The 10,908-nt window shown below is 38.0% G+C and overlaps 2 protein-coding genes across 2 annotated transcripts; one reads left to right on the top strand and one right to left on the bottom strand.

Annotated features, from left to right (window-relative positions):
- LOC109995089 (placenta associated 8) lies at positions 1 to 2,128 on the top strand. Its single transcript, XM_020648691.3, has 5 exons — positions 1 to 155; positions 350 to 449; positions 569 to 693; positions 1,382 to 1,490; positions 1,603 to 2,128. Exons 2-4 carry the CDS (start codon positions 365 to 367, stop codon positions 1,484 to 1,486), a joined length of 315 nt encoding a protein of 104 aa, XP_020504347.2. The 5' UTR covers positions 1 to 155; positions 350 to 364; the 3' UTR covers positions 1,487 to 1,490; positions 1,603 to 2,128.
- Positions 2,129 to 3,526: 1,398 nt separating this feature from the next.
- Positions 3,527 to 10,421, bottom strand: cops4 (COP9 constitutive photomorphogenic homolog subunit 4 (Arabidopsis)). The gene is made up of 10 exons (XM_020648682.3): positions 10,261 to 10,421; positions 7,787 to 7,866; positions 7,514 to 7,665; positions 7,293 to 7,396; positions 7,060 to 7,213; positions 6,758 to 6,908; positions 6,500 to 6,670; positions 5,934 to 6,049; positions 5,492 to 5,576; positions 3,527 to 4,166 (listed from the first exon to the last, which is right to left on the bottom strand). Exons 1-10 carry the CDS (start codon positions 10,332 to 10,334, stop codon positions 4,033 to 4,035), a joined length of 1,221 nt encoding a protein of 406 aa, XP_020504338.1. The 5' UTR covers positions 10,335 to 10,421; the 3' UTR covers positions 3,527 to 4,032.
- Between the last annotated feature and the right edge of the window lie 487 nt (positions 10,422 to 10,908).

The following is a 10,908-nucleotide window of genomic DNA, read 5'->3' as shown; positions in this document are numbered from 1 at the left end:
GTGCTTTGGGAGGGAGTTATAGTGATAGGGTCTCCCAACAGACTAGTCACCTGCTTCGATAGGCAATAAAACCTTATCCTGCTGCTGCTGCCACCGCACTTAATCTGACATCCAGGAAATTATCTGCCACTGTCCTTCAACTTCACAAGCATCAGGTAAGATTTTTCTACTAATAACCAAACTTTTGTCCTTGTTGTTTGATGCTGAAAAGAGGTGTACTTTATATTTTTCTCTGCTTGGAAAATACAGAAGTAATGGCCATCAATAAGTCCCCGAGCTTCCGTATTAAGTGAAACAAAGACTACTGATAAGGAACATTAGTAAAAAGAAGAAGCTTTTATCCCCACAGTGATTTACCGTGATCATGGCTGTGAGAAATCAACCCGGACCATATCAGGCCTCTGAATTCCAGACCAGCGTGTTTGATTGCTGCGACGACTGTGGAACCTGTGAGCACTCATCTTTACTGGGAAATCTGATATCCCAAAGTTAAGACCACATCTGTATGCAAGAATTTCTCCTTTTTTTTTTCTTAATGCATTTCTTCCCCCCCCCCCCCCTACATCAGGCTGTTATGGATTGTGCTGCTACTTGTGCCTCGGTTGCAGCATCGCCAGTGACATGGGCGAGTGCTGCCTGTGCGGTCTGGGCATGCCCATCCGCAGCGTCTACAGGACCAAATACAACATCAATGTAAGTTTGCAGAGCAAATATGGAGCTGGGTGACTTTAGGTCAAAGCAGTAAAGAAGCCACTTTATAGATGAGTATTAATGCATCGTATAGTTCTTCCATTAGTGGTGTTTATACCTACTGAAATGTTAAGGAAGATTTCAGTGCTCGAGAATGAAGTTGACATATTTTTAATTAAGCGGGACTTTCAGAATTAGTTCAAGGAATAAAAAGAAAAATGGGAAGAGGAACATCTCTTTTTTTACTTTTCTAATTGAGAATGAAAAATGAAAAAGTCACAAAGCAGAAAAAAAAATGTAAATAAGAGTTTAAGGATAGAGAAATACATGTGTCAAGAATTAATTCATAATGTTGATCAAAGTTACAACAAAAGTTGAGACTGTAGAGAGAATAAGTGCAACGTGTGTGGTGTCGCAGTTTGAGGAAGATCTTTTTTTTTTCCCGCCTGCTACAGTTGACATGATGAGAATAAAGTCAGACTAGAAGTGTGAGAGCCAGGTACAATATAGCCTTGTTTTCATTTTAAGAATAAAGTGTGGAAAAACTTAAACTGAACAGAATAAATTCACAAAGTTGAGACGATGTCAGAGCAGGAAGTTAGTTGGACTCCATAGAAGGAGATTTAGATGTGATGAAATGTGCCTTTCATCATCGCTGCGCCTTCTTAGGTTTTCTTTTTCATGATTTCAGGGCTCCATGTGTAATGACTTTATGGTGACCTGGTGCTGTTCGGTCTGCGCCACCTGCCAACTCAAGAGAGACATTGACCGCAGGAAGGAGCAGGGGATCTTCTGATTGGGTAAGCTGCTTGGAAAACACTTGGATGTACTATTTCACAGTGTGTTACGTTGTCTTACTGAGCTGTTAAATGATGGAGAATAACGTAAGCTTTTTTTATTTTCTCTTTCTAGATTCTACGACACAAGAAAAGTCTGCTTGAAATGCTCTCGTAAAGATTTGCAAATGAAGTCTTATATTTGAATTAATTTAACTGAGTATGTTTGTTTTTTATGTCAACTTTGACCCAATGAGGACAATAAGAATGTCATTCATAAAGTTAAATATTAGCTTTCAGCAGCACACCTTGAGGGTGGAGAACAGCAGTATGATTTAGTGTGATTGCTATAAAAAACTCTTTTTTTCTTCTATAATCAGCCGACAGGATGTGGACACGAGTCCTGTTGACTTTCATTGCGAAATCAAGTCGTTAAGTTCATGTTTCTGTTATGGGAAAAAACCACATGACAGGAGACAGCATTTCCCAATTCCTCAAATGGTTTTCCAACAGTTCTTGTTTCCTTTGTTAACATCCGTTTGACAGTTGAACTATTGAACTGTTTTTTAAATTCATCTGATGATCTTCTGACATGGTTACTAATTGTTATGTTTTTTTTTTAATGTCATCTTTAATAAAATGATTTTAATAAGTTAAAAAAAGTTTGTTCCCGCTCTCTACTTTATTTTGGATCTGTTGTAGAGTTTGGGATATTACATGTTGCTGTTTGATTACGACCAGTTTTCTTATTGACTGCACTGGAAGCTCTAAGTACAGCAAGGTAAGGAGGAACTAACAGGGGGATGTTAGTTTATGGAGTTCTGTGCTTTGTTAATAAGTGCTCGACTGATATTAGCGTATCCAGTGACTATCGCTATCAGCTAGTTTTATCGCAGATATGCGCCGATATTACTAGGCTTATTTACCAGTCAAATAGCATTTCATGTGAGTTTCACTGGATTACACTAGCACTTCTCTGTCATCCAGCAGAGTATGATGTATGAATTACAACAAGCATCATCACTCTCTAGAGAGTAAAGCGGTGATGAACGTAAATGCAGTTACTTTCCAGTTTAGTGACCATCTTGTCTTTGTAATAAATCTTTTCCACAAGTTTTTGATAACTAAATTTGAGGGAACAACACAAAGCATGTTTTTTATTTTATTTTATTTTTTTATTTTGGGCTTTTCGTGCCTTTAATGCAGAGAGAGGACAGTGGATAGAGTCGGAAACCAGGGAGAGAGAGCGGGGAATGACATGTGGAAAGGGGCCACGGGTGAAAGTGAACCCGGGCCTACTGCTTGAGATGAGAGTCTCAACACATGGGACGCGCGCCCTAACCATTGCACCACCAGCGCAAAGCATGTTTGAATATCTATCTATATCTATCTCTACAGATCGAACATAGATCTAAGAAAGATATCGGCCGATATATCAGTATCAGATATTCGATATCGGCCCCAAAAACCTTCATATCGGTCGGGCCTTATTTATAATTAATGTCTTGTTAGAGGGGAATATTAAACAAGATTCTTCTTTCTGTATCTTTTTATTCAAGTTAGACTGCTAGCAGTCGTAACAATGGAATTGATACACAACGTGCTGTCTGTGTTTTTATATGTTGCTTAAATGACCTGTGTGTAATGTTACAATGTCTATTAGTTTGATCCTTCGATGTTGTTTCGATCTTTACATTTTTAACTAACGTCCAAGGTCTTCCGAGTACTTGAAAAACGCTTTATAAATGAAATGTAAGAGTGAGTGTGCAAGCAAGAGAACACATTGTATCCGTTCAATGGACAGAGGACAGAAATTAATTTCCCATTCAAGAACTTCCCATAATCATCTTAAGTTCTGCAATTTTACACAATGTCAAAAACATCTGATTTTTTTAAGTGCACAACTTTCTAGTCAAAGGAAATCAATAAGAAAACTGCTGCTCGCCAAAAATCCTGCCTTGCAATACTTTGTCTTGTGAATGCTAATATGAAGTTGTACCATTTTATTTAAGAGTAACACATCAGAAAACAGACTTGAATGAGACGACCAAGAGGCTGAACACTTTCTTACATTTGAATTTAATTCTTTTTGAGGAAATTTTATAAATGTGGAGCGAGCAGGTTTACGTGACCCCATAAATCAAGAACCATTAAACAGATATTGCTGCGTCATTTAAAACACACGAGTGTGCTGGAACTGACAAGCTGAAACAAACCAATTGGATCATTTTGTTCACCTCTTTCTGACCTTACTGCACGTCAACTATCTGAATCATCGTATTCAAACGTATAACATGCCATGTAAATATCATAAAGTCACACCTAAATGATACGTAATGCCCCTCCTCTTCTTCCAGCTATGCCTGACAAAGATCTAAAATATCGAGACACGTTGGAGAGGATTCCCAGTGGACAAGAGTAATAAAAGTGTTCTTTGAAAACTCTAATCAGTGATCCAGAACTTCCTCGTGGGCGTTTCTATCAGTGGTGATGTTTTTGACCAGGAAGACGACACTAAAGGGCAGACTGAGGGAGCAGGATATTTGTTTAGAAGGGGTGGGGATGTTTACTGGGTCATCTGGGTCTCCATGGCCTGTGCGGCCCACTCCGGAGCGGCCGACCGGATCTTTTCTAACAGGTTGTTGACTTGGAAACAAAGAGACTGGATCTGTTTGTCCCAGGTAGGAAGAGGTTCACGAGCTGCCGGAGATAAGAAATCAAATTAGAAACCAGAACATCTTTTCATTTTACATTTTATTATAGGCAAACAAGAAAATTTGCATGTATAAAATACACATGAAACCATAAATGACTGCTCTATGACAGCACTTCCCCTTTCGATAAAACAGTCAAATAATAAAACAGTAAAATAATAAGACAGACAGCAACACCTCTCACCCAACACAGACTCTCAGCTGTGAAATTTGCTTTTTTACTTCCTTTATATTTGCCATGCACCTTAACAGCCTCTGCTTTATCTGCTCTCACGCACTACATCACTTTATTCTATCCATTTTATTTCAGTATTCATACAGTTCTGGTTACTTTATTCCTGTTGTTTCTTATCCATCATTGCACTACGGTCACTTTATTTATCTCTTTATTACCTTTACAGTTATATTGTTTATATTAGTTCTGTTGTTCCATTATTCACCATGCACCTTAATAACTTATCATTTAGTATTTAGCCTACTTGCACACAGCTCTGTATATATATATTTATTAATGCACATAGTTCTGGTTACATCTGGTCACTACTGCACATAGTTCTGGTTACATCTGGTCACTACTGCACATAGTTCTGGTTACATCTGGTCACTACTGCACATAGTTCTGGTTACATCTGGTCACTACTGCACATAGTTCTGGTTACATCTGGTCACTACTGCACATAGTTCTGGTTACATCTGTTTTTCATCTGTTAGTCCGATCACTGTCCACTTATATCTACTCTTTTTATATTTTGTATTTTAAGTTTAAGCTTTAAGTTGTATTTAAATTGACACTTTATATTTAGGTTAAAATGTTTCGTTTACTTGCACTGTTGTTAATTTACTGCTCTGTGTGCCTTTGAATTGCCCCCCGGGGACAAATAAAGTTTTTTTGAATTGAATTGAATTGAAAATGCCTTGTTGTTTTATGTCATTTTTTTTCTATTTGTAGACGCTGCCCTCTACTGGCCGCAGATTATTATACAAATATCCTAATATAAAGAAATTGAAACAGCTTTCACTGATCACATTAAAGCATAAATATTAACTCAAACAAAAGTTCTATAAAGATTTCAAAACATAGGGAGGGTTGACTCGCATTTCAAAACATAAATAAAATAACAGAAGCCATGTGGCTGATAGAGCAACCTGTCAAGTTACTGTTTCAGTGTAATATGTGGGAACTTGGGTCAAAGAAGGAAAATCACAGCTGATAATGACGCAGCTTAACTATGACGTAACTGTCATGTCAGATTAAAACGTGTACTTAAGATCAGATGTTGCTTAAAAAAAACATTGGATATGGTAACTCACTCTCAAAATGTACGATGCTGTCTATCTGGTCGATGAAGCCGTTCATGCGTCCTTCAGTGATCATCTGAGAAGCTATTTTCTCAGCCTGAGGACAACAAAGGAAACAAACATTTCAGTGGATTATGAGATATGAAAAGCTACACAATCCCCATATGTAAAGCTACAAAGAATATTTCACACAAACCAAAATTGTACAAGTACAATAATTCGATAATAAAGAAAAAAGTATGATTCAATAACTAACAACGTCCTCAATAGAAAGCTGTATGACCTCCAGTAATATTCCTGGAAACACAACAGTTTTATACTGCTGCGGTAGTCAACTGTTTGAATTTGTTTTACAAGAACATAAAGTTAAGTCATTTCAAAGTATTTCTTTGCAGAAAACTCTAAAAGTTAAAACTAGGTTAAAAAAAAAAAAAGAATCTAGAGACATTGTCACCTTAGCCGGAGGGATTTCCAAAAGTGCTCCTAGTTCTTCAAAAGTGATGTTGTTGTAGAGTTTGCTAGCAGACAGGAGGTTGTGTTCAATCACAGCTCTGTCAAGAATGCTGGAGCCTGAGAAAACACACTTCAGTTACTCATGCTCATTTTTTGTCATTTTGTGTTGTATGTAAATCCTCAGGATCAGAATGTTGGAAACATGTACTTTGTGCATTTAAAGGTTCACGCCGTGTAAAGCTAAATATCTTTCAGAGTGTGTTTCTGAAACAGCGCAGTAACAAAGCTCTGCCATCGTTATGCCTTTGTACCTTCATTTTGATTCTGCAATGGCGATATATTGGTGTCCCAGTCTATGATTTCACATTGCATTACAGTGATGGGAAGCATGAGAGAGCACAGCATGAGTGTTTCCAGAGTCAGACTGCTCTCCCTGCTGTTCCCTTCTGAAGCCAGCACAGAGGTGTAATCACTTTATTCCCCCTTTACACCTCTTTGCCACACACAGTGAAGTTGAAACGTCACAGGGGCCATGAATTGGCAGTCTGAATCGGGCTCCTAACTCACCATCTGCTGTGGTGGCTTTCTGGTGAGGCATCAGCATAGCAGCAAATTCCTGTAGCTGGTTTCCTCTGATAATACGGTCCAGATACATCTTTTCAAGGATGCCGTAAGCAGCCAGCTGCTGACAGCGCTCATCCTTAAACAGAGTCGCCAACATCCGGGAACGCTGCTGGCCTAAAACAAATGACGATATTTTTGTATGAGACAAACAGATCTGAACTATTTGGATGATCTTTGAAAACCTAAACACGTTTGTGTTACCTGCAGAGGCGAGTATGGTGCAGTTCAGGGCATGTTTCAGTGCCTCCAGACGTTCAGTCTCGTGGACAATTGACTTATAAGACAGCTCGTTGTACCTTTGTGCAGCTTCAATAAACTTCCTCCTAAAATCCAGAACTCTTGCATAGCACACCTAAGAGGATGAACAACATGAAACACTGAGCCAGACACTACAGATATCATCTACTGCTCCATAAGTCTCCATGATGTTTCATTTTTGCTCAGTCTGATGAGTACAACCAATCTACAACCTTGGACTGCGAAATCACATGAGGGTTGAATACCTTATAGTGTATCTGCAGCTGTTCATTTGAGGACTCATTCTGGAGTAATGAGGCTCTGTTGATGTAGGCCTCTGCCTGCACTGGATCATCATCCTCTAAGTAGAGCCGTGCAATTTTCAGGTATGTATCCAACTTATAGTCAACATTGTATTGCCTAAAAAAGGAGACAAAAGCATTTATAGACCTGGAAATATATCACAAACATTTAGAAAAGCTACTAGCAGCTTACTTACTTCTGTCCTGTTTCCAGGGGAATACCAACTAAAACCTGGGCAGCATTTCTCCAGTCTCCTTCCTTTTCATAAATGGTTGCTAAGTGCTGTCTTATTGAGGCTACCTGAGAAAAGAAAACAACATCATTTTAAAACTATTAAAGTTCAATAACAGTTATTTACTGAGCGGATTCAATGATCAACAGCACATTCAGAGAGTAGGAAACTGTGAGAGTAGTTACTTGTTCCTCAAAGGAGATGACCCTTGGCTGAATCTTTTCCAAGGTAAAGTGGTACACTGCTTTAGCTGTGGCATCAGGCAAGTTGGGCAGGTGTGTACAGAAGTCAGTGAGCAGCTGCCTCGAGATGACGAGACTGACATTTTCATTGACCACTGTGAAAGACAGATACAAATACTTATGGTCACTTACGGTAATACTTATCATAACCTGTTAACATCCAGATGTTCTAAAACATTTAAAAAAAAAGGTGATAAGAAAGCAGGCGCTGCATACTTGCTTCAACAAAGGCCTTCAAGGATTCCAGTTGCTCTGCATCTGTAAACTGTATGGCCTTGTCCAAAATTTGTCGATATCTGGAAACGATATTTTGGATTAGAAAGAACAATCATTTTCAAGATGCAACTAAAAAATGAAATTAAAGGCTGATGTTCTGCAACAACCTCCAGTACAAACAAAACAACAACAAATTGACAGCCTTTGTTGAGCCATTGAGGAAGTTAGTGAGTTTAAATTCTTAGGAATCATTTTAGATCCACAACTCGAGTTTGATAAACACGTAAATAAAATCCCAAAAACAATCAAGAACAAGCTGAACTGCTTTAAATGAATAAGACACTACATATCAACTCAAGCAGCACAGGTGTTCATGCATTCAATCATTTTCTCTCATTTCTCATACTGTATGACAGTTTGGTCACAAGCTTCACCCTCTACAATCAGAAACCTCTCATCACTATAAAACCCTGAAAAAAATGGACAAAAAAAACCTGTCCGGTGGCATCGCTGTCACATACTGAAAAAACACAATCTACTGAGTTTTGAGAGCTTTTATGCATTTATGTTTCCTCAAACTTGTTTTTAAACGTATCAACAATCTGGCCCCTGAACCTCTCTCCAGATGTGTTCAAAGACAGGACGGAAACAGGGTAACGAGAAGCACTGTGAATGGAGACTGTAGCGTACAGCATCGTAGGTCTACGTTTGGTCAATCAGCCTTCTCCTTCTCTGTAAACTCTGGAACACATTAAACACCTGAAATAAAATTAATCTCAGACTTAAATGTGTCTGTTTGTAAAATTGTCTATTTATTTACTGAGTCACTGCACTTTAACTTAAACTACCTATTTATTTATTTATTCATTCATCCAGTCACTGCACAATAATAACTGTATATACTCTGTCACTGCACTATAACTTCACTTATTTGCACTATATCTCTATATTTATATTTGTTTAATTAATCAGTCACTGCAAAATAATAACTGTATATATTCTTTCAGTCACCACAACTGTCTATTTATTTATTATTATTATCATTGCAATTTCTTTGGCCACTTTTTGCATACTTCTCTCTCACATCACCACAAATATATTGTTGTTGTTGTTGTTTTTGTAAACGCTGCTGTTGAAGACTGCTGCTAACAAAGTTTCGTTGTGTCCTTGTATACAATGATAATAAAGATTCTATCGATCTATCTAAAATCGTTTGCAAAACAGGTGAAATGCTCAAAGCAAGCCAGAGCTGTACCCACGTTTAAATAGTATCTTCAAACTTTATTTTAAACTGCTTTATAGCATTTGTATTGTTGTACATGTATTTTAATGTATCCTCACATCGTGTTATGGGGTTTTATGTAACTGAATGTTGTACATTTTGATTTTGATACGCACATTGGCTGACCCTAAGTTATAAGGCTCTTTCAGGCTTGAGTCCTTTATATTTGTGTGCTTTATTACGGAGAACCAGGAGTCGCTATGCCCTGCGTTCTTGTACCACACTTGTTCTATCTGTTCCTCGGGTAAGGACTGAATTAGGAAAAAGAGATTTCAGCTTTGCTTCCCCCCTCGGCATGGAAAACTCTACAGACTGAACTAAAACTCCCTGAACTTATTCCACATGGAGCTTTCCGTTCTCCCTCGAGGGACAGACAGCGTGAGACTATTAAACAGCACATGTGTTTTTAAAATCTTAAATTATTTGTTTTTTTGTTGCGTCACAGCTCACACACTTTCTTTCCGTTACTGAAAACACTTTGTTTGTTAATCTGTCACTTCATTGTCACATGTTGCTGCTGACCTCTTGGCCAGGTCACCCCCCCCCCCCTTTGTGAAAGAGATCCTGACCTCAGTGGGTTCTTTATCTGGTTAAATAAAAAAAAACATTTTAATCTGTTTGTTTACACAAAGGCCCAACTGGGGACACGAGTTGGAAATTAGCAATATCCATAAACTCTGTGCAGAACATCAGTTTCATGCTTTGTATTTAAATTATGTTAAATTGCATTTTCCCTATTTAAAATAAATAAATTCAAATTAATAAAACTGGAAACAACACCTTCCTGTTAGTATGACTTAATTGTCTATGTACTGTCAAATATTAATTGGAGTTCAAACTATTTTAAATCTTTGTTGTTCATAGTCTCACCTCTCTCTGTTAGCAGCTAGATGCTAACTAAAATGATAAATATGACAGCAAAGAGCAAGCTAGCCTCCCCGCTTTAACACGTCTTCATCTGAGAATCCGTTTAAATTGTGTTTAAAAAAACCCCCTTAGGTCTTTAATCAAAGATTTACGTTTATTTAGGTGAATTTGATGCTAACTAATTAGCTAACGTTAGCTTAGCTGCTCCTGTCACATCTCTCTGAATGCTCCGCTGTCAGCTGCTAAGGCGTTCACTTTCTTCCTTTAGAAAAGCACATGTCGACTGTTAGTACGTGATATGTGCCTTGTGGTTAGAGCTACGTACTTGGCGGCGAGATCTTTGTGAGATCCAGTTGAATTCATCAGCTGTGCTAGCTCCTGCCGCACTTCGGTCGCCATCGTCGCTCGTCGGAGTGTCAACAACTCCGACTTCCGGTGCCAAGAGGGGCGCGAGACTTCGGATCTGTGCCCGGCAGCGCGCGGAGCTCCATCGGTCGCCTTGACAACTGGTTTGTGGTACTCGTACTTCAATCTGTCTTCTCAATCCATTTAATACAAATACATTAAAACAAGGCAAAGAAAATGTTTTATTTTTTATTTATTTTTAATCTTTTTGTCTTGTTACTTTACAAATTAGAACTTAAAGCACACCACAAGTACAAGAAAATAAAAAATGTACATAAACAGGCAACATTTATGTACAAGTACTTTCTACAAGATAAAATCACCGTTCTAATTTTATGAATTTATATTATTTTAACTACTCAACTTATTCCATGTGTTACATCTTAAAAGAGCCCCTGTCAACTCAACCATCTCTATGTTTCTATTGACCCGCACGAAAATCTAAAAGAACCCTGCAGAGATCAAACTATTATGGAAGCCCATTTCCGCCGGTGAAAAAAATAAAATAATAATAAAGTCTCATAATTTCAACTTTCTATCTCATTATTTTAACTTATCTCATTATTAT

Source organism: Labrus bergylta, chromosome 17 (genome assembly GCF_963930695.1).
Source record: "Labrus bergylta chromosome 17, fLabBer1.1, whole genome shotgun sequence".
Taxonomy (NCBI): Eukaryota; Metazoa; Chordata; class Actinopteri; order Labriformes; family Labridae; genus Labrus; species Labrus bergylta.
The sequence above is the reverse complement of the archived record's forward strand: the minus strand, read 5'-3'. Positions and strand labels throughout refer to the sequence as shown.

Excerpts from the sequence above, each read along its gene's own strand:
- LOC109995089 (XM_020648691.3), top strand. The coding sequence starts at position 365 with ATGGCTGTGAGAAATCAACCCGGACCATATCAGGCCTCTGAATTCCAG. Across the intron at positions 450-568 it reads CTGCGACGACTGTGGAACCT|GCTGTTATGGATTGTGCTGC; the intron begins GTGAGCACTCAT and ends CCCCTACATCAG. Across the intron at positions 694-1,381 it reads GGACCAAATACAACATCAAT|GGCTCCATGTGTAATGACTT; the intron begins GTAAGTTTGCAG and ends TCATGATTTCAG.
- cops4 (XM_020648682.3), bottom strand. The coding sequence starts at position 10,334 with ATGGCGACCGAAGTGCGGCAGGAGCTAGCACAGCTGATGAATTCAACT. Across the intron at positions 7,666-7,786 it reads GAAGGCCTTTGTTGAAGCAA|TGGTCAATGAAAATGTCAGT; the intron begins GTATGCAGCGCC and ends TGTCTTTCACAG. Across the intron at positions 6,050-6,499 it reads GAAAGCCACCACAGCAGATG|GCTCCAGCATTCTTGACAGA; the intron begins GTGAGTTAGGAG and ends GTGTTTTCTCAG.